Raw genomic sequence first — 22,427 nt, 5'->3', positions numbered from 1 at the left:
CCATGAGATGATGAAAACAAGCCAGGCATAACATGGTAGGATTCCAGCATTAACTTGTTAGTCGTGGCAGTTTTTCACTTCACAATGTGAATTTGAATTGGAAGAAAATATCAAAGAGCTAAAAGTCTTGTTTGCTGCCAAGAAGATAGAGGAGTAGAAAAAGCATCCTTTGGAAAAGGAAAGGGAAGAACGTTCTTTCCTTCTGTTAATATAATTTCTTGTGTTTAGAATTTGGAGAATGGTACCATCTCTTAAAAAAAAAAAGTTTTTTTTTTAAACAACCCAAATTCTTAACAGTGTAGGGTTGTTATCTTTGTGAGATGACATTTCAAAGCATATCTCAACAAACCCCTGTACCACTGTGAACTTCCTATCAATGTCACTCACTCGAGGGATTGTTGATCAAACAAGTCCTTCCAGCCAGGCACTGTGTGTAAGGCATTAGGGAGGCAAAATGAAATTGCCCCTTTCTTCAAGATGCTTAAGGTCCAGTAAGAGCCTGGTCGCTCTTCATACCAGCAGCAAAGAGGAGAAGGCAGGACATCTAGACATGTTCTAGGTGTGGTGGGTGGTTGTATTTAACTTGCAACATTCTATTTTGAGCACCCTTAGTAATAAGTTTGGAAAAGAAATTTAAGATGAGTTTAGAAGGATTTTATGTAGTGGTTTCAGTTTTCAGAATAACCGAGCATGTGAATTTTATATGTTGCCGTTCAAGATTTTGGGGGTGGAAGGGTAGAGACTGTCAGCAGCTTTAGCCTCAGGCGAGGAAATTGCTTATTTTGGGCTAGGAATTAGATAAATTTGAAGAAATTAAGGAGATGTAAAGAGAGAAGGTAGGGTATGGGAAAACACATTTTGTGGAGTCAGGCTGGCTACCTTGAATCTTGGGCAGTCACTTGACCTCTTTTAAGCCTGGTTTCCGCTTCTATATTACAAGGACCTAATTCTCATCTTGCAGGATTTCTTTAAGGATGAAAAAGAGGACATGTGAGGTGCCTGGGTGGCTCAGTTGTTTAAGCATCTGCCTCTGGCTCAGGTCATGATTCCAGGGTCCTGGGATTGAGTTCCACATTGGGCTCTGTGCTCGGCGGGGAGCCTGCTTCTTCCTCTGCCTTTGCCCTCCGCATCCCCATTCGTGCACTCTCTCTCTAATAAATCTTCAAAAAATTTTTAAAAAAATTAAAGAGGACATATAACCTGTACATACTAGACATGCAATACAGGCCGTTGAAATAATGACCAGTAATTGACAGGAGTCTCTGGCAGTAAGGCCCAGGGTGTCTGGCTGTCTCTGCAGTGCATTCCCATGGAGGGACAAAGCATGCCTGGATCCCATCCGCCACATGCTATGAGGTGCTGACCAGTGTCTGAGGACAGCTGCATGAAGGGGTTTTCTGTTCTGGGCCGCCTGGCATGAGGGCTCCAAGGGGCCTTACCCAGATCTGCTGATCCACATCAGGCTGTAGGGACCAGTAGTAAACCCACTTCCAAAATTCTTACGAGTGTGGGGGAGGCAGGGTGGGCACCATGGGTCAGTGGTAACATTTTTGGTTCTTTTTGAGTCCTATAGCCAGACACTAGAGCGATTCAGGGAAAGGAGAGGCCAAGGGATTTTTGTGGCAATAAAGGGCTGTTTGTTAAAGGCCTGCTTGATCCTTCCTTGTTTTACTAGAGCTCAACACAACAATTCCCTTTATTTTTCTTGGAATAAAACTGGCTTTTGCACTAGATGCAAGGAAATGTGCCCTCAAGCATCAGAGGCTTTCTAAATATTAGTGACTTTAACTAGATTAAGTATTTCCATTTCCTATTCCTGTGACTTTATGAGGCTCAAGTTCTCAGAAAGGCTGCCTTTTCTTTTTTTTAACTATGACTCTTTCAGTTGGTTATGTTTTCAATCATTCTGTTCTTATGATCTGAGTAAGTGCTAAAAATCTTCAAGATGCTTTTTAAAAATTCTTCACGTAGAAATGCTTTTAGGTTTCTGGCAGAGTGAATGAGTTTGAAAGGGACTGCAGATTCAGATATCCTCACAGATTCTTGGTAAAAAATTTTGTCAGCATTTCCTTCCTCAAACTGGGTGCTCAACTCACTGACCTCTTGCCTTCTTGGGTTCGGGCCATCTTTTTGTATAGTCTCAGCTATAAAAATATGCTAGGCCTTGCAACATTTCCCTCCTAAGAGGAATGAAAATGAATTATGCTGGACTCCCCTCTGCATGACTAACTGAGGTCAGCGAGGCATTTTTACCTTAAAGCCCCCGGACACCAGATCAGAGGGATGGCGTGCCCTGGCCTCATTTTGAGATTCACTTCAGATCTCTGACGTCCTGTGACTGTTAGAATTCATCTTTGCATCAGTTCTTTTCTCCTACCACTTAAAAAGTGACTTCCATGACTTTTTTGCTATTTATGTAAAACCGTCAACATGGACTACTGCTAGGCCTAAAATCTGATGGGAAGGTGCACATTTATACTGAGCACTGGCAGTTTGGATTTGCTTCTTTTTCATTTTTAAGCGTTTGACGTTTAACTGTATTCAGTTTCTGTGAAATATTTCCATTCTAAGCTCTAATACTTCTTTTAGTATATCTCAGATCTCAACTCACAACATGTGACATGGGAAGGTTTTAAAGTCATTGATCAGAAAAAGGCTCAGGAAGTTAGCAATTCTTTTGACAGAAAATTGTGACTGTGACAGTGCCTGCTAGTATGCCTTCAAATCTCATCCTTTTCCACTACAATAATGCATTGATTCAGCCATTTTAGCTCAGTACATGATCACCGAAGTTAAAGACTACTTCCCACCTTACCCTGCAGCCACACGACAAAGTTCTAGCCAAGGGAACATGAGAAACTGAACACAATTTCTGGGTCATGTCCTCCTTTCCTTCCTCCCCACATCCTCCATCCTGCTCCAGGGGATTCGGAGACGCAAGGAGCACCTGAAGGACTATGAAGCAGCAAGACACCTACCTAGACCTGAAACTGGGCACCTACCAGTCTTGTGAGCAAAGCCGCGATGCCAGCTCAGACTTGTATGAGAGAGAGAAAATAAACTTGTCTCGTTTGAATCATTCATTGTTTGTGTGAATTTTCTGTGATATGCAAGCCAAATCTAATCCTAATACAAGGACAAACATGAATATTTATCTCACAAGAAGTCAATGTTTCCAATAGGAAAACGAAGTCTCTAAGACACTAAGCAAAACTTCAGTAAGTATTTATTCTTCGTTAAAAAGAAAAAAGAAGTGGTGGCGGGGTATGGGGGGAGGTGCTCAAATGACCTTAGGAAGTATTCTGCTTTATCTGGACGTCCAAGTGGCTGACCTAAGTATGCTTAAGTGAGTGGGGCCGGCTGTTTTAAAAAATGTGTCATCCCAGACTCTACAGTTACTGCAGCCCTTAGGACCAAGGGCTCCTGCTTATGTGAGGACGTGCGGAGATAGAGGTTCAGGGTTTTGCTTTGGAATCAACTCCTGCAACCTCCAGCAGAGCACTGGGCTGACATCAGCACAATGCACACAGGGCAGGCGGGGACAATTCCAAAGACTGACATTTTAGAAGCCTCTTTAGTAATACTAACAAAAGCTAACACTTAACTGTGCTTATTATATGCACTTTACATATATTAACCTAGTCCATCCTTCTATAACCCTACAATCTATAATCCTGCGTCTACAGCTATTCTCACTTTACCAACAAGAAATAGGCAGAGGGAAATTTAATAAATTTCCCAAAGTCCCCCAGCTAGTAAGGGACAGAGTCAGGATTTAAAAAAGCAGATTTTTACCCTTAAAAAGTCTAGGCTCTTGACCACAAGCTATTCTGTATCCCAGTTCAGTGTACTGAAACTTTATCATGTGCCAGGATGTTCTAAATGCCTCTGTTTATTAATTCGTTAATTACAACAGTCCTATGAGGTAGGCATCGTGAGGCCACTTTACAGATGAAGACGCTGAGGCACAGGCAGAGTATGTAAATTGTCCAAACTTGGGTTTCGACCTACAGCACAGCGGCAGGGTCCACACTGCTCCCACCGTGCTGCTCGGGGTCGTCAAGCAGCAGGGGCTTCACTCGGCGGTGGAAATGCCCTCAGAAGGGAAGAATGCTCTTCAAAGACAAGTCTCATGAATGTTGCCCTCTGCGTATGCTCCTAGCCCAGGCTCGTCTCGTGCATATTGCCCTGTGTATGTTACTATCCCACAGGCTCTCCCTGTGTCCTTTCCTCACTTACCTGGTCTCATCTCCCGTTCTAACCACTCAGCATTACCCTCTCTCTTGCAGATTTTGCTGTTTAGCTCATTGTCACTCTTTTTTTAACATCCTTAACTTCTACTCCAAGGAATTAACGTTACTAGTGCATTCTTCTCTTTCATCTTTGAGATATAACTGGCAAAATTTAAAACTAAAGTATAGGATGTGATGATTTGATGTATTTAATCTTTGTGAAGGGATTCCCCCCCATTGAGTTATACACACATCCATCACCCATTTATCTACCTTTTTGAGGGCAGCAGGAAGAACACTGAAGTCCTCTTCTCTTAGCAGACTTCGATTATATGAGTGTTATCAACTACAGTCACCATGTTATACATTAGATCCTCATAGCTTATTCTTCTTCTAATTTAAACTTTGCCCCTTTTCACTAATCGCTCATTTCCTCCATCCTCTGATAACCAATTTTCTAGTTTCCATTATTTTTCTATTATTTCTATTATTTTGACTTTTTCCTTTTTAGAATCCACTTGTGAGACCATGCGATATTTTTATCTGTCTTATTTCACTTAGCATCCCTGTTGTCATAAATGACAGAATTTAATTTTTAAGAATAAGTAATATTCTACTGTGTATATATTACTGTAATTTTTTAATCAATTCACCTGCTGATGGACACTTAGGTTGCTTCCATTCCTTGGCTGTAGTGAATAATGCTGCAGTGAACATCAGAGAGCAAGGTATTACTTCAAGATAATGGTTTTGTTACCTGCAGATACATACCCAGAAGTGGGGTTGCTGGATCCAAGGACAGCTCTAGTTTTAATTTCCTGAGGAAACTCTACTCTGTTTTCCATAGTGACTGTACTAGTTTACATTCCCAACAACAGCACACAGAGTTCCCTCCCTCTCCATATCCTCACCACCATGTTATCTCCTGTCTTTTTGAAAAGTTAATATCCAGCTCTGTTCGTTTCCTGGTCTCCATTAACTCTTCACTATCCCTTAGGAATGGAGATAATCTCTGGGACTCATCATTGAACTTCCCCTTACTTCGTGGTTGTAATTTTGGTAATCTCAATCATTTGGGATTGGTATTTTTCCACAAAAACTATTTTCCACACTTTGGATTAATTTCTTCAGATTTCCAGAAGTGGAATTATAAGTATAAAAGCATTTTTATGATTTTCTAAAAAGGCTGTCCAATTCACAATGCCCCTAAAAATGAAGAGAGGTGCGTTTTCCCTACCAGGAGTGAGAGTACTCAAATAAGCAAAATAGGGGAAAAATACAGAGACCAAGGGGCAGGGAACTCCAGAATTCTATTGAGAAAAAGTCTGAGCAGAAGTTTTAAGAATGGAGGTGTGAGAAAGGCTTGAATTGTTCTAGACCCTGACTGCATGGTGAGCACTGAGTCACACAGGTACACTCAAGGGCTGCAGGGGAGGGCTGCAGCCAGTCAGACACACGGATCCCCCATGTGATGGATCACCCATGCTCTTTACAGGGAAAGCCATTTGGGGAGAAAATTACCACGTGTGGAAACTTCGTGAAACATGTATGTTAAGGCTTGCAATCAAGAAACTGTATCTGAGAAGCTGCTTGATAAATGTGAAACTAAAAACACCTTATGGGTCCTCTAGTTTCCCTTAACACAGGACAAGGAAACTGGAGAGTTCACTTACCTCCTAAATCTTCTAGAACAGTAAAACTCATGATGAATGTAAAGCCCTCTTCTCTGTTGTGTGACTGGTAGAAAATTTTGTTCTCCTATGCACCTTGGACCAGTATTCCTTCTGTCGTCAGTGGAAAACTCTTTCTCCACCTCATCACCAGCAGACAAACCCTTGCAAGGGAGAAAACAGCTCTTCCTACTTTTGGTTGGCCTGGGAATTGGCAGAGCCTGGTAGTGTAGACTGGCTTTTAATCTGGAATGATAGCAATGAAGATCTGCACTGAGTCTCCAGTTGTCTACTGTCTGCTGTTGTAAACTGATCCACAAGAACAAGGTTGGTTGGTTTCACAGATGGTCTCTAGGTATGGCATCCTACTAACCTGGCTTCCTATACTTAGATATAGGCAATTCCTGATTTTAAACTTATGTGCTGTACAACAATTCAAGGCAAGTTCCCTAGCCAAGACCCCATCCCCAGGTTATTTCCCTGGGTAAATTTCCCAAAAGTGTAATAGGATTGGGGGTAGAAACTCTCAAGACTTCTGACAATTCTAGCTAACTTCCATCCAAAAAAGCTGTTACTAGGTTATAGTCACCGCAGCCTTCAATTAGCAATCAAACCCCATGCACTCCTACCTGTGCTGTTTTTATGTGTGTGCGTATACACACACACACGTAATTACATATATGTAATTACACACGATTACGTGTGTGTATACACACACTCATATATATACACACACATACACACACACACACACAGGAAAATGGCATCCTCCTACACCAGCACATACAGCTAAGTGGTTATGCGCAGACTATAGCCAGACCAAATGCTCAGGACTGCAGTTCACCTAGTTGATAAAAATCAGTTAAGTGAAGTACTCCAGGCTTTAATTTCCTCATCTATAAAATAGACATAGCAAATGTACCTTCTCCATAGACTTGATTAAATGAACAAATACATACAAAAGCACTGAGAATGTCCTTACACTTGGAAAGCTCTATTGTTCCCACTGAATCTTCTAGTTATTACTAGATTTTTTTAATTCACTTTTTTCATTGATCATCAGTTCTTTGATAAACTGTTTTTTATCATATCCTTTCCCTTTTGCTATTTGACTGAGATAGTCACCTATATTTTCATCTAATTTCTTACATTTACACCCTTTCTTTCATTTGGAATTTATACTGGTATACGTTGGAGGGAATTCTGTCACCCTTCGCCAGCTTTATGGTGCCCGTTAAAACCACTTATTAAACGGTCCATCTCTTTATCTTTACTCTTTTGAAATGCCATCTCCATCACAGGAATGCACCTCAGCTATTAAGATTAAACGCATGAGAAAAACGCTTGTTTCTCCTTTAATCTCATACTCACAATACTTTTTGACACCAGACATGTCCACACCAAATAATTGTAGGACACCATCAGGGTGCCCTAGAATTCAACTTTCACACTAAGTAGAGTTGGTGCAGACCCCAGAGTTTAAGGACTCAGTCCTTCAAGATAGCCCACATTTCCCCAATGCCCCAGAGTCCAGATTGTCACCTGAACTTCTGACTACCTATAAGTGGGGCACCTGGGGGTTTGATGATCTACCTGAATGGCTCACAGAAGTCAGGGAAACACCAAGCGCTTGTCAGTATTATAAAGGATATGATAAAGCATACTGACAACAGCCAGATGGAGATCCCTAAGTCTGAGAATACCAAGTGCAGGAGCTTCTGTCCCGGTGAACGTGGGGTGCCCCACCCTCCTGGCAAGTGAATTTTTTCACCAACCTGGAAGCTCTCCAGATCCCTTAACATTGGGATTTCTACGGAGGCTTCGTCCCTCCACAGGCATGTTCCATCATTAGCTCTGTCTCCACTCCCTCTATCCTGAAGGATGTGGTTGGGCTGAAAGGCGAGCTTCTTGGATGACCAGTCCTCGTCCTGAAGCTATCCAGGAGCCCACCAAGAGCTGCCTCATTCAAACAAAAGACAGGAAATTCCAAGGAATGAGTAATTTTTTGTCAGGAACTGGGGTCAAGACCAATTAAAACAAAAGATGCTCCTAGTGTGGTCTTAGCTCTGTGCCAGAAGAGGGGACAGAGACCTTTATGTGTTTTCTATCATTTCATATTATCCTATTGTATTCTTATCTCTTAGGCCAGTATGACCCCAGTTTAACCTTTATAAGATGAAGTGAACGATCATTCTTTCATTTCCACTTTGGACCCACAGGTGATATAAATTCTGTCCACCATAAATTAAGTCCTGTTATCAGTAGTTATCAAAGATTCACTCCTAACAATGGTTGTTCTGACCACCACACAATGGGCACAGCCATCCTTGCTGGACTTATCTGGCATCTTTCCCCTCCTATTGCAGTCCCTCTACCTGCCTCTTCCTGGCCCTTTGAATTTCCTTTAAAACATAATTATACAGAAACAAAAAGCTTTTCAGTTCCTATGCTACTTCAGGACAAAAATGATCAGAGAAGTGCAGATTTCATTTTATGCCTTTTGAGTTGGCCACTAAATTATATGGAAGTACTAGCTAGGGACTTAGAATTAAAAAAGATGTTATTTATTTACTTGACAGAGAAGAGAGTGAGACAGCACAAGCAGGGGGGAGTGGTGAGGGAGAGACAGAAGCAGGCTCTCCGCTGAGTAGGGAGCCTGACATGGGTCTGGATCCCAGGACCCTGGGATCATGACCCTGAGCCAAAGTCGCTTAACTGATTGAACCACCCAGACACCCCTAGAAAACATTTCTGATTGGTGACACACCAAAATGGAAGATGAATACTGCAGCCTTTCCATTCAGAGCCTATTTAGACAGCAGAATTCCAGGCCAGTCAGATCCAATGGAAAGTAGCAAATATGGCTGAACAAGGAACTAAGCTATCTGCAGTAGCCACTGATGGAAGCTGTGAAGCTATCTTTTCTGTAAGGTAAGAATAAGTTCCTCTGGCTGAGTGCTGTGGCCTCTCCATATACTCTGTGACCCAGCCACTGTCAAACACATGGGGGCCACACTCATCCTGAATGTAGAGATGTTTTTCTCTCCACTAAGTGTTAAATAAGCATTTGTATCAGCACTCTGAATTCTCAGAATTTGAAAACATGTTTGTTGATGATAAAGAACAAGAGAAGAGGCTTGAAATTGTTTTAGCTCAAGGAGAAACTTATCCCATTAAGGCCTCTTTTCCAGGGCTCACGTTTTATTTGTGGAGAAAATTTCCTAGTCTAACATAAGGCCTCTTCCTAAATATGGACTCTCATAATCACTGGTTAAGAAAAGGCTATCTTAAAAAAAAATTAAAAAATTTAAAAAAAAGAAAGAAAAGTCAATCTTTAAGAAAATTTTAAATGACAATGTTAGGTCAAAACTAAACTAATTTTGAAAATAACCTGTGATGAGTATAGCTGCCCTCTGCAGCTAATAATCTTACCTCCTCTGTAGCCACCGCCAGCTTGGTAGCTGGGTACTAAGATGGTGTGGGTATGTACAGGTTTATAACCTAATACAGTTAAGCATTCAACAGCTAATGTACCTCACTTGTTATACTGGGACTAAAGTTGTATGATCATGTGTTTTGTATTTCTCCTTGCCCATGGTGTATGGGCATCAGAGCAAGAAGCAGAAAATGTGCTTCATGGAAGAAGACCACACAGGAGCGAAGTATTTGTCAGTCGACAATGCAGAGGGACAAAATTCCCTTTTTGGTTTATAAACAGCAGGTCATAAAAAGGACAATGGATCATGAAACCAAAGACCTGACTCCTTTGTCTATTAGCTTATCAACCTGAGCAAGTTGCTTTCCCAGTTCCTGATTCCAATCTGTAAAATGGGTAAAATGTGGGTAACACCTATAAAACAAGTCCCAAAGTTGTTTCAATAGGATGAAAATATTTCTGAAGCACCTTCACAAACACACAAATAACAATAACAATGACAACAACAATAATAAAAGTAATTATAAAAGGAACAAGCCAGAGACCTGAACAACAAGAACAACAATAATAAAGTAATTATAAAAGGAACAAGCCGTAGACCTGAAATAGAAGATTCACTCAAACACAAGAGAACAGTCAAATCTGTGATAATGTTAAGGAAGTTAACTACAAAAGTACAATTTCCCAGTTTATATGAAAATGGTTTAATATTAATGGAACTCAGAAACTAGTAAAATTAACAAAGTATATTGGCTAAAGTTGTTTTTTTTCCAACCACGGCAAATATTATGCAGACACTTATCAATGCAAAGTCTTTAATCCCTCCATCATGTACGACGAATCCTACTTACTAATCCATATTAAACGTGATACATTCAGAGGTGTCTCTGGCAGAATAATCACACGCATCAATGTGCCAAACACAACCATTTTCTCCCTTTACACTTACCTGATTGAAGACCTCTGATCAAAACACAAAAATCAACTATTTTAGTAAGTGGTTTAGTTTATCAATAAGGGTCTAGAGGGGAAACAAAAGGTACAAAGATCAATCTTTTAGGAAATTAAGTTAAAACAAATAAAATTTACATTTTATTAAGTCAGCAAATATAATCACCTGGATATATTTTTACTAGCAAAAAAATTGATACGGATGATAAAGAAAACGCAGAAAGCAAAACAAAACAAAACAAACAATGCACCTCAGACCAGAATACCATAACAAAAAGTTTTGTGGAAGCTGCATTTTATTTGAAAATCCACCCATTTTTGCTAACATACATTTTAATATTGTAAACAAAAATAGAATCTGCAGAGACAATGCAACAAGTATGCTTAAACTCATGTACAGAATTGCTTTCCTACAACGAACTGTCCTTCTTAAGGCCCCTCTCAACCAAAACGTTAAGATGTATTTACACAAAGCACCGATCAACAGTGCAGTTTAATTCTTCGTTAACTAAACTCTTGGCTAGACATTAACTTTAAAGATACTATTTCCCCTTATTTAAAAGGTACATGATCATAACATGGCATGAGCCAAATAAAAGGTTTCAAGGATTTTGTCCCCTCCCCTCCCCCCTTAACACCTCCTAGAGTTTTACTGAAAAGAAGGAAAGTCTTGAAGTGAAAGCAATTCCTCACATTCATTTTGGAAAGGCCCTAATGTCAAATGGAAAATAATGACATGCCAAGCACAAAGCAATAAAGTTCCTTCCCAATGCACTAATGCTGAATTTAAAATGTAGTGCTTTTCCTAGTCAGCGAACTGTTCCCTTGCAAAATCCTAGGCACAGAATTGACTATAAGGATTAATGCATTTATAATGCTTCCCTAAATCCCATAGAGACTGAGAATTCTTAAGCGACTCAGACCTATGGACTTGCCTTAAAATATTTAGTGCTCTGTATGTCAGCTGAAAAGCATTCTGAATCAGATTCACTTTTATGGATAAAAATCAAACATACTGTGCACATCCATACTCATTTTCATAAGGAGGTCTGATACAATATTAATGTTACGTAAATTGATAATCATAAATAAATACAAATACTTAAGGAATGTCTACTGCAAACTGAATATATAATTTTTTTAAAAGAAAAGTTAATTTTAGTTACTGTTCTTGTATCTGTGAGGACTGGAGAAAAGAAAGATACTGCATAATTAAGAATTACGATTTTGATAACCCCCAAAAGAGTTCTGTTGCATTACAGTAAAGGACACAGCTCTTCTCTCCAGGCAGCTTTTCCAAATACAAATTTCACACTTTCCAAATAAGGGTCTTTTCTTGGTAGGTTACTGATTATGGGTATTAATAAGAGTTGAAAGAACTGAAAAGTTAGTCACCAAAAAGACAGATCTTAGTCTGAAATCATGGCAATCCTTGGCTTTATAAACTGTATTGATATGTTCTCCTATACACTAGTCCCAATTTCCTTCATGGGCCTTCACTGGGTTACTGTAGCATTCTAATGGAAGAAGAGAGTTTAAGAGACAGCAGTTTGGATTTTGCTGGAAGTAAGTATTTGCTGCTTGAGCACTTGTCTTTTTGGAATAATTCCATTCTCTTCCATCTAGTTACATAAACTGTATCTGGAAGGGAAAAAAAAGAAGAAGAAGAGTGTAAGTTCATTTACAGCATTGTAAGATGTCTTCTCATTAAAAAAAAAAAAAAAAAATGCTCTGTAGCTTTTACCATTCAACTGGCCCAGAAATGTTTACTCCATGTTTATCACAGCCCTGATTACAAAACTAGGTGACTAATACCAGCTCATCATGTGCCAGGACTCAATATCTGAAGCCTAATTAGAGGGACTTCCAAATATATCTAATTACTAAAACCAAGAGACTGGGGAAGAAAGAAAATGAATGAACAATTTTTCACTGACAAACTGAGAACATCTCTCCTTGAACACAAACATTCCATGTGAAAATCTCACTGAGAAAAGCACAATCTGGTATCATTTCCAAATGATATCATAAAATTAAATAATTAAAGGAAGAGTAATATTATGCTTACTAAATCACTTCTTTACTAATATAAACAAAAATCTGAAAGATCTCTGAAGGAAGAGTTTTCAACAGGGCCTCACTATTTGTTCAGAATCTTCACTCAGGATATCCCTTAAACTGCTCATCCAAAGACATTACTGAAGTAGATGTGCTAATAAACTTGTCAAATCAGAAGATCTCTCAACTCTCAAAGATCTAGAAGCTCTATCTCCACTGGGGGCTAGGGCACCAAGAAGAACAAACTTCATCACCTTCCAGCAAAAAGAGGCAGTGTGGATCAAACACAGAATTCTTCTATCAAAAAGGGCATAAAGTATTCACATGCCCTTAACTTAAAAAAAAAAAAAAAAAAGTCTATTTTGGGGGAAAATGTTACTGGTTATAAATGAAAAGGCACACATAAATATAACATTTTAAAGAAACCGTTAAAATGAATTCTTCACAAATAATGTTCAGGGACATTAAAATCAAACTAGAGATGCTCGCAGTCAAACTCTAATCCAACGTGTAGAACTGTGTTGTTCTCCATACATCTTTTAAGAATGACACAAACACCCAGTTCTTAAGGGTGGTATTTGATCCCATCCATCTGCTGTGAGCAGTGGATGCTTATATGTAAACATGAGATGGTTCTTTGATTTCACACCTTCTAATTATGTTAAAGCAGTTTCCAAAAATTGTTTGTCCTTACGTCCTATTTTGAGGTCTATTTTTATTCTTCACCTAAAGAACAGAGGAGGAGGAGGAAGAGCGAGATAGTGTCCTTTAAAGAAACAAAGGAGAAGAGTGAACTGTGTTTAATATTTGATAAACTTTTTAAGTATTTAACTCCCCATCTCACCCAACAAGCAGCAATACCTAAAGTGATTTATAAGAAATCCTCCAAAGAGAGCTCTGCAAAAGGGTCCTTTCCTGAAGCTCTGTGAGGACTGTGACTGGAGGGGCTGGATGCTGCCGACAGCTGGGGGAAAAGAAGACAGAGAGAGGGAAAGAAAAAAAGATCTCTGAATGACAGAACATGAAAGCAGAAAATGTAATGAAAGAAGAAGTGGTTTTGTTTTCATCTTTAATAAATATAGAGGCAGCCTTTGTAGAAAATGGAATTATTAAAACAAAAGTTTCAATCACATGTCAAGTTAAAGGTATCCAATGGCATGTGTTTTTCAGAAAACAAATTCTTGTTTCTGAAATTCCAAAGGAATGAAAGTCTTTTACTCAAAAACGTTGATAAAAGCTGACCCACAGTTAAGACTTCTATTGTGGGTAGGGGAAAGAGGGGAAGAAAGGGCGTAATTGTGATTTTTTTTCTTTTTAACTAAGGAAAGATGGCTTCCTGTATCCAGGCTACTTGTCAAAAGCTGTGCAAACTCGGACCTCAGTTCAGACCCAATACATCCATCTGTAATATTCTTTCCTTCCTTTTTCCTAAGAGGTGGAAAGTCTTGTCATCAGTGCTCCCAGTGTTTTCACATGATGTCTCCTGCTCTTTCTCTGGACGTGCTATGGCTGATACATACATTCTGGGAGGTAAAAGTGACGTTAGAGGTCACCTAGTCTAACTGCCCACATACATATGCCCTGAAAATAGGGAACACTTAAGATCATTGATTGTCTTCTACTTGGTAACATCTGCTGGATTCTTGGAATTAGCTGCTCTCATTTAATTTGAATATATGGTGAGGCAAAAAGAGTTTGTTAAACTCAGTAACGTATCACCAAAGATAGACAGTTCCTGAAGAATAACAGGTTCATTTTCGTATGTGTAGCTCCTTCACCAAACCTACTTTGAATATTTCAAACCAAACACAAATCCTTTTAGTTTGGAGCAAAATTTAATTTTTTTTTCTCCCCCCGCCCCGCATAAGATTGCAGAGACATGCAAGCACAGAGGCATGCAAGCATTACTAAATGAGCTATCCTTCTAGGGATGTTCAACTGAGTATTAAATCAAAGTTGACTAAGGGGGAATAGTTTCAATTTATATTTCCAACACTCAAATCCTATTATGGATTTCAAGCCTCATCATCGGTCTTTGCTGGTTCCAAGTGATCTCAATTTTACCTTTTGATTTAAGAAAAGCACTACAGAGAATGAATAGGCAATGACTTTCAGCAAATATGACAACACAAGTACATGCAATTTGTTGGTGTGGATGTCAAAAGCAATTTAAAGGTCTGGGAATCAACTTCAGTTATTTTAGTGGTTGAGTTATTTTCCTAATCCATACCTTTTGCTCAGAAATAAACAATCAAAGACAATGGGAAGAGACAATGGAAAGGATGATGAACTTACGTAGGCAGCTACAAATGGGAGGACAGAGCAGCAGACTGGGCTTGGGGATTCAAGTAACAGCCAGGTAGAGACAAAGTAAGGTGGTTTGGAAAGATGGTTCCTCCTCCCCACTTCAGACCAACCATGGATGACCATTCAGAAGCAGAATGACTTCAAGTAAAGTGATCACCAGTCTCTGAGCTGGAGGGAATCTAAGATTAACTGGGTTTCTCTCCAAAACAAATTTTCTCTTTCACTTGAAGTTCAAACAAAAACATTAAAAATCCCTTACTGGGGTAGATTGCATCCAAAATCTCAAGTCTCCTATGAGAGACTTAAGACTAAAGATTTAAAGACTAAAATGTCTTAAGTCACATGTTTTCATGAAGCTGGCAGTCTGAAGACCCGACAGTCCCAGAGGAAAATGCATGAAGAATATGATCAACGGGAGGGAACACTTCTACTCTTCTCAATGTGTGAGCATACTGCTAGAGAGAAGTCCTACAGACTTAGAAATAATGTTAAACAGGATCTATTTCCTTGGGGAGAAAAAAGTGCCAGTTTCTAACTAATACTTCTATTCGAATAATCCACACACCTAGAGCTTACATTTATAAATATATAGCCAAATTAAACATAAGAAAACAAGAGCCAATATCCTTGTAATAAGTTCTACATCATCAACACTCATCTCAAGCACATGAAACTATGGCCCAGACTGGTTTGGCTGACTGCAGAGCACTACAGGCATGGCGGTGAAGCAGCCCTGAAACACCTGTGCCCACCTCTTCCCGGCGCCTGCAAACCACAGGCATACCATGCACTGGTGAGAAAGTAGCCGGCTCTGAGAGAAAATAAGGAAAAAGAAAAGGATATATGCTGCAATAGCCCAATTACTGCTCAAGGCAAGCAGGAAGAGCAAAAGAGCATGAAGGGCCCAACAGGATCCTGGTGGGTGAGAAACAGGGACTGGAAGAGTCTGAAAAGTCACCTGTAAGTAAAAGAGCTGACCCTCCTTTACTTATCATTCTATGGTAAATTAGAGACTACGTAGGGCTGCTAGTACCAGGTGTGTGTGCGCTCTTAAAAAAAAAATCCTACTTCAAATATGCCATCACACAAAAAAATAAAACATGGCGTGGGGGAGTGGTCTGTTAAGTGTCCGACTCTTCATCTCCACTCAGGTCTTAATCTCGGGGTGGTGAGTTGAAGATCCAGCCTAAGGCTCCATGCTGGGCAAGAAGCCTATTTAAAAATAAAAGAAACCCAGGGGCACCCGCGTGGCTCAGTTGGATGAGCGTCGGACTCTTGATTTCGGCCCAGGTCATGATCTCAGGGTCAAAGGACAGAGCTCCTGCTCAACAGAGAGTCTGTTGAGGATTCTCCTGCTCTCCCTCCTACCCCTCCCCCTACTTCAGCTTTTCCTCCCATAAATAAATGAAATCTTTAAAACAAAATAAAACATGGCCTTTTAGTCATTTATTTCAACTATTCTCCATACCAACTCCCACAGATCTAAAAAAAAATTAGCACAACTATTGTTCAAATTAAACTGACCTATAACACAACTGAATATGACTTTTTTTTTTTTAAGATTTTATTTATTTATTTGACAGAGATCACAAGTAGGCAGAGAGAGAGGGAGGAAGCAGGCTCCCTGCTGAGCAGAGAGCCCTATGTGGGGCTCCATCCCAGGACACTGGGATCATGACCTGAGCCGAAGGCAGAGGCTTTAACCCACTGAGCCACCCAGGTGCCCCTGCATATGCTTTTTTAACAGTCACTCTTACTGTTAAGTCTAATACAGACATACTTAGTCTTCCTTCCTCATCTTATAGGAAAATAAAATATTGAGAAACAATAAAAGAAGAGCAGTATATAAATAGAAATACTAAGATTTACAAGTAACTGATGATGGTAACTCTTCACTGAAATTCCTCCACCCTTCCCCTCCACTCTTATCAACCTTTAAAACATAATATTGAAATGGGAAGAAAAATTCTAATGCTACCAAAAATCTTTGCTTTTATGTCAAAAGCAAAGGTATTTTTGGTTGTGTAGCATGTGTTTATTAGTATAATACAGAGTACACAAATCCCAAGTTAACTTTAATAAAAGTCAAACATACTTAAAAGAGATTTTAAACAAAGAATTCTATTGCTACACCACATATCAAAACAAAAATGGTTACTCCTTCATTAGCTTCCTGTTTTCAACACCAAAGAAAGAAAATTTCAGGTCAGAACAATAAAATAACAGCAGCATCAAAGTGAGACTAGTGCAACTGAAAGCTCACAGGAGAATGAAGAATTGGATATTTAAGGATAAACTTCTGACGTATCACTGGCTGTGCTCAAAATTCTTGGAGAAGATGCAACCCTGACACATCTTTTCTTTCCATTTGAATTCCGCAGTCACCCAAAAGCCTGGATAGCAAATAGCAATGCTGTAGAGACACTCTGTCTTTGTTAGAGAAGCAAAGCCAACATCTTAAGAAGAAAATGGATATTTCCTTCGTCCGGGTTGACAGAGCTGAGTTTTATAGAAAGATAGCACTGAATCTAATTTACCTGGCACTTCTATAAATGGGGCTTAGACTATCTAGACCCAATACTCCTATCTCCCTTTAAGACTGTCTTGAGGATTAAATGAAAATATACATAAAGCATCAATACATTCCCTGATATATATTAGCTCAAATACTAGTTCAAACCTCCCTATCACCTACAATCATTGCTCATCTATTCCTGTAAAAGAGGCCCAGCTCAAATGTCATTGAATCCACTGTGCTCTCAACACGCTGTGTTTCTCTTACAATGGTTCTTACTCTGCCATCAACCAGTCAGTCACTTCTGTGTCCGTATTATATTCAACCTTAGGCTCCTCAGATGTAAGAAACCTAATTTACCTGTCTCTTGTTAAATTTTTAAAAAAAATTAAATGTTAAATTAAAATGTTTTTTGGTGATAAAACAAGCTCTGTATAAAAATAAAAACAAGGATTATGTCAATTATTATTGTAAGACAAAACATAATTAAATGTGCCTATAACACATCCCTTGCTTGCCATTTACTGGAAATACGGCACCCCAGCTTGGTTAAAAAAAAAAAATTTCTGAACTGTGTTCCATATGAGCTTTAAGCTACATGCGTTTACCTGTTTTATGTAGTCAATTTCCACTAAAAATGTCTAAGAAGAGAATTTTAGACTTAGACATTTCAAGAAAGGTTTACCCCTTCCCCCCAAAACAGATGAGCTTATTTCTTTGGTCCAAATAAATATTTTAATTATTATAAACTGAAGTTTCATACTTCTGGGTTACACTACATTCCAAAAAGGTTGAGCCATTAAAATCCTGCTGATACAGTCCTGAAGACTGATGTGGCTTGGTTTCTGTGAACAGTGTCCACAGTCTACTGGGCACATGGATGATTCCCGCACTAATGTGGACCGTGCTAAGGAGGGCCGCTCTGTCACCACCATGGACTATGTCCATGTATTTATCTGATGCTGGCAGTAAGAGTTATAATTAAGGTTTCAAAATAATGAAGTATGGATTATTTACAATCAAAGTTATTTGTAATGCATGGGAAGAAATATAAACTGTATTAGATCAGAACAAATTAAATTAGAATTTGGGAATAGAGGCAAGCACTGAAAATAAGGCAACCTTATATAATTTTCTTCTAAAAATAAACAGAAAGTTCCTCAAAACCCTCCACATTCCTCAATTTCAAATATTTTTATTTGATCCTTATAGCAACTTATAAAGTATACAAGATAAAATTACCATTTTACAGATTAGGAAACCGAGGCTCATCCAAGTTACAGAGGCAACTTGCCCTGAAACACTTGGTTATAGTGACACTCGACACTGTTGAATTCTGTCCTCTCAAAAACATAGGAGGTCCTAATTCCCAGGACCTATGATTGTGACCTTATTTGGTAACAGTATCTATGTAGACGTAATCAAGTTAAGATGAAGTCATTAAAAGGACACTAACACAATGATGGTGTCTTTTTAAGAGGGAAATGCCACACTGGGGAATGCGATGTGACAGAGGCAAAGATTGAAGTGCTAGAGCTGCAAACCAAATAATGACTGGGGCTAACTCTTTCCCTCTGGGAAAGAAGAAAGGCAAGATCTTCCTCCTGAGGATTTGGAAGAAGCACGGCCCTGGGGCCACGTTTTCAGAATTCTACTTCCTGAACTGTGAGAGAATGTATTTCTGATTTAAGCCATCAAATTTGTGGTATACCTTGCTATGGGCAGCCCCATGACACTAACAGTAGACTCTAATGCAGATCTGCTGACTCCAAGGCAGGTGCTTTTGTTTCCTCTCTAAAATCTGCTATCCCAGTTAATTTCAACTCAGCCAGAATTTATGGCTATATTTAACATAGAGGAAAAAGTTAAAGTGTAACAGAGAAATAATTTTTTAAAAGGGACTCCTCTAGGGGTGCCTGGGTGGCTCAGTGGGTTAAAGCCTCTGCCTTTGGCTCCAGTCATGATCCCAGGGTCCTGGGATTGAGCCCCGGATCCGGCTCTCTGCTCAGCACCAACCCCCGCCTGCTTCTCTGCCTGCTTGTGATCTCTGTCTGTCAAATAAATAAAACTTTAATTTTAATTTTTTAAAAAAGGGACTCCTCTAGTATATGTTAGACAGTCAATATACCCCTGTATTTTCTATCCACACAGTGCTATATATGCTCAGTTATGGTCATCACGAAGGTAGAACTTTACGGTCATTCAAGATTTTAAGAGTATGTTCTGGTTTTGTTTAAGACAAGAAATTAGATCTCTACCTTTTAGAAAGAATGTCCTTAGGAAAGAAACAGTAAAAAGGCCTTATTCTCTAGGTTGTCTTATTAACATTAAAAGTCAGCAGATGAGGGGCGCCTGGGTGGCTCAGTGGGTTAAGCCTCTGCTTTCGGCTCAGGTCATGGTCTCAGGGTCCTGGGATCGAGCCCCGCATCAGGCTCTCTGCTCTGAGGGGAGCCTGCTTCCCCCCTCTCTCTGCCTACTTGTGATCTCTGTCAAATAAATAAACAAAATCTTTCCAAAAAAAAAAAAAAAAAGGGTCAGAAGATGGGACTTCTTAAATTTTTGTTCTGATTCAGGTTGTACCCCAGGGACTACGGAACCACTCTCATCTATGGTATTAAATCCCAATTCCCGAACTATATTCCCTCATGGTATCTTCTAGGAGGCAACGGTAAGTGAGTATAATGCACTACTGACAAGACAAAAGGTCTTTTTCACAGAAATCCAGCTGGGCAGATCAGGTGACAGAAGAGGCACTGCCAACACCCACAATTAAAACACCAGGAAAGTTAAGAAAAGAAAAAAGAAAAGAAAAGAAAAGAAAAGAAAAGAAACGAAACGAAAAGAGTAAGAGATTAAGCCTAACAGCAAAAAAAGCCACTAGTTCTGACACACAAGAAAGTCATTAAAAAGGCAATTTTTTGTAAGACTTGAATTATTCCTATATCCAACAGTGTCCCTATTTAGAAGGGTAAAAGACACTCACAACAAGCCATTGTTTCCTTTCAGACACTTAACTGATGTCAGACTTACTTAAAATTGGCCGTTACAAACAAAACACGGCAGCCATTTTGCATCCTTAGCCATATCCTCCATAAATAAAACTAGCAACTCGCCATATTAAAACAAAACAAAACCAAACCAAACCAATACCAATCAAGAAACCAACAAAACTTTCGACAGTTCACTTATTTAATTTTTTTGAAAAGATTTTATTTATTTGATAGAGACAAACACAGCGAGAGAGGGAATACAAGCAGGGGGAGTGGGAGAGGGGGAAGCAGGCCTCCTGGTGAGGGGCTCCATCCTGGGACACTAGGATCATGACCTGTGCAGAAGGCAGCAGCTTAACAACCGAGCCACCCAGGCACCCCGATAGCTTATTTTAAAAATTAAATACCCATATGTAATACTCTGGTTTTCATACTGCTTTTGAAAAGTAGATTGGTATGGGATCAGAGTAAGTTTCTCATGTAAGGAAGTGATAAGAATATAACTAACAAAATACCCACTCCCCACCCCCAAGATCTTCAACAACATCTAAACTGCCTCATAAACATCCACTGAAAGAATATTACTTCGCACCATAGTGACTTCAAAAGAAAACTGAAACTAGATGAACTGTCTTCATGCTTTTAACAGAAAAGCTGCATAATGCAATGTAGAATGAGTTTAATAAACTACTAGTCAGCAATGGGTATTTCAATGTATACACCAATAAGTACGAGTAAGATTTAAACACCATTAAGAGAAGGAGTAAGAGTCTCCTAAGAGTCCCCATTCTCCTCAAGTTAATAAACAAACACACTTAAAATAAGCCATCAAACAGTGAGCGAAACTGGGAGGAAGCATGAAAAGAGAAAAAAAAAGTCACCAATCACAAGGATCTAGTATTTCCCACGTAGTCAAACATCTAGGTAAGATACACTAATGCGGAATTTTTTTTTTCCTTAAAAGCTACAATATTCAAAAACCCCACCAAAAAGCGAGAATTTCAGACCAGTATCCCTGATGAATATGGATGCTAAGATTCTCAACAAGATGCTAGCTAATAGGATCCAACAGTACATTAAAAAGATTATCCACCATGACCAGGTGGGATTTATCCCTAGGTTGCAAGGGTGGTTCAACATTCGCAAATCAATCAATGTGATAGAACAAATCAATAAGAGAAGAGAGAAGAACCACATGGTCCTCTCAATTGATGCAGAAAAAGCATCTGACAAAATCCAGCATCAGTTCCTGATTAAAACGCTTCAAAGTATAGGGATAGAGGGAACATTCCTCCTATCTATGAAAAACCCACAGCGAATATCATCCTCAATGGGAAAAAGCTGACAGCCTTCCCTTTGAGATCAGGAACACGACAAGGATGCCCACTCTCACCACTCTTGTTCAACACAGTATTAGAAGTCCTAGCAATAGCAATCAGACAACAAAGAGAAATAAAAGGTATCCAAATTGGCAATGAAGAAGACAAACTCTCTCTCTTCACAGATGACATAATACTTTATATGGTAAACCCAAAAGACTCCACCCCCAAACTATCAGAACTCACTTCGGCAATTCAGTAATATGGCAGAATATAAAGTCAATGTACAGAAATCAGTTGCTTTCTTATACACTAATAATGAAAATATAGAAAAGGAAATTAGAGAATTGATTCCATTTACTATAGCACCAAGAACCATAAGATGCCTGGGAATAAACCTAACCAAAGAGGTAAAGGATCTGTACTCCAGGAACTACAGAACACTCATGAAAGAAATCGAAGAAGACACACAAAGATGGAAGACCATTCCATGCTCTTGGAACAGAAGAATAAACATTGTTAAAATGTCTCTACTGCCTAGAGCAATCTATACTTTTAATGCCATTCCAATCAAAATTCCACCGGTATTCTTCAAAGAGCTGGAGCAAATAATCTTAAAATTTGTATGGAACAAGAAGAGACCCCAAATTGCTAAGGAAATGTTGAAAAAGAAAAAAACAAAACTAGGGGCATCACACTGACTGTTTCAAGCTTTACTACAAAGCTGTGATCACCAAGACAGCATGGTACTGGCATAAAAACAGACACATAGACCAGTGGAACAGAGTAAAGAGCCCACATATGGACCCTCAACTCTATGGTCAAACAATCTTTGACAAAGCAGGAAAAAATATACAGTGGAGAAAGACAGTCTCTTCAATAAATGGTGCTGGGAAAATTGGACAGCTATGTGTAGAAGAATGAAACTCGACCATTCTCTTACACCATA

At 39.2% G+C, this 22,427-nt stretch overlaps 2 protein-coding genes across 17 annotated transcripts in view; one reads left to right on the top strand and one right to left on the bottom strand.

Moving 5' to 3' along the window:
- The window catches only part of CCDC83 (coiled-coil domain containing 83), a 53,275-nt gene extending 50,381 nt beyond the window's left edge, over positions 1-2,894 (top strand). Inside the window, exon 11 of the mRNA XM_032852890.1 lies at positions 2,823-2,894. Within this exon, the coding sequence (XP_032708781.1) occupies positions 2,823-2,855 (33 nt within the window). The 3' untranslated portion in view covers positions 2,856-2,894. The remainder of the gene's footprint in view (positions 1-2,822) is intronic.
- A 3,095-nt stretch (positions 2,895-5,989) lies between these two features.
- The window catches only part of PICALM (phosphatidylinositol binding clathrin assembly protein), a 109,225-nt gene continuing 92,787 nt past the window's right edge, over positions 5,990-22,427 (bottom strand). For 14 of the 16 annotated variants that reach the window (XM_032852871.1, XM_032852873.1, XM_032852870.1 and 11 more), the window contains 2 exons: positions 13,209-13,311; positions 11,425-11,930 (listed from right to left, as the gene is read on the bottom strand). In XM_032852871.1, the coding sequence (XP_032708762.1) occupies positions 13,219-13,311 (93 nt within the window). In that variant the 3' untranslated portion in view covers positions 11,425-11,930; positions 13,209-13,218. Of the gene's footprint in view, positions 6,149-11,424; positions 11,931-13,208; positions 13,312-22,427 lie in introns of those variants that run through there. The other 2 variants (XM_032852874.1, XM_032852875.1) reach the window with 2 other exon arrangements.

Source organism: Lontra canadensis, unplaced genomic scaffold (genome assembly GCF_010015895.1).
Source record: "Lontra canadensis isolate GAN:19392208 unplaced genomic scaffold, GSC_riverotter_1.0 scaffold7, whole genome shotgun sequence".
Lineage (NCBI taxonomy): Eukaryota > Metazoa > Chordata > Mammalia > Carnivora > Mustelidae > Lontra > Lontra canadensis.
Note: the sequence above shows the minus strand (reverse complement) of the source record. Positions and strands in the feature narration are given on the sequence as shown.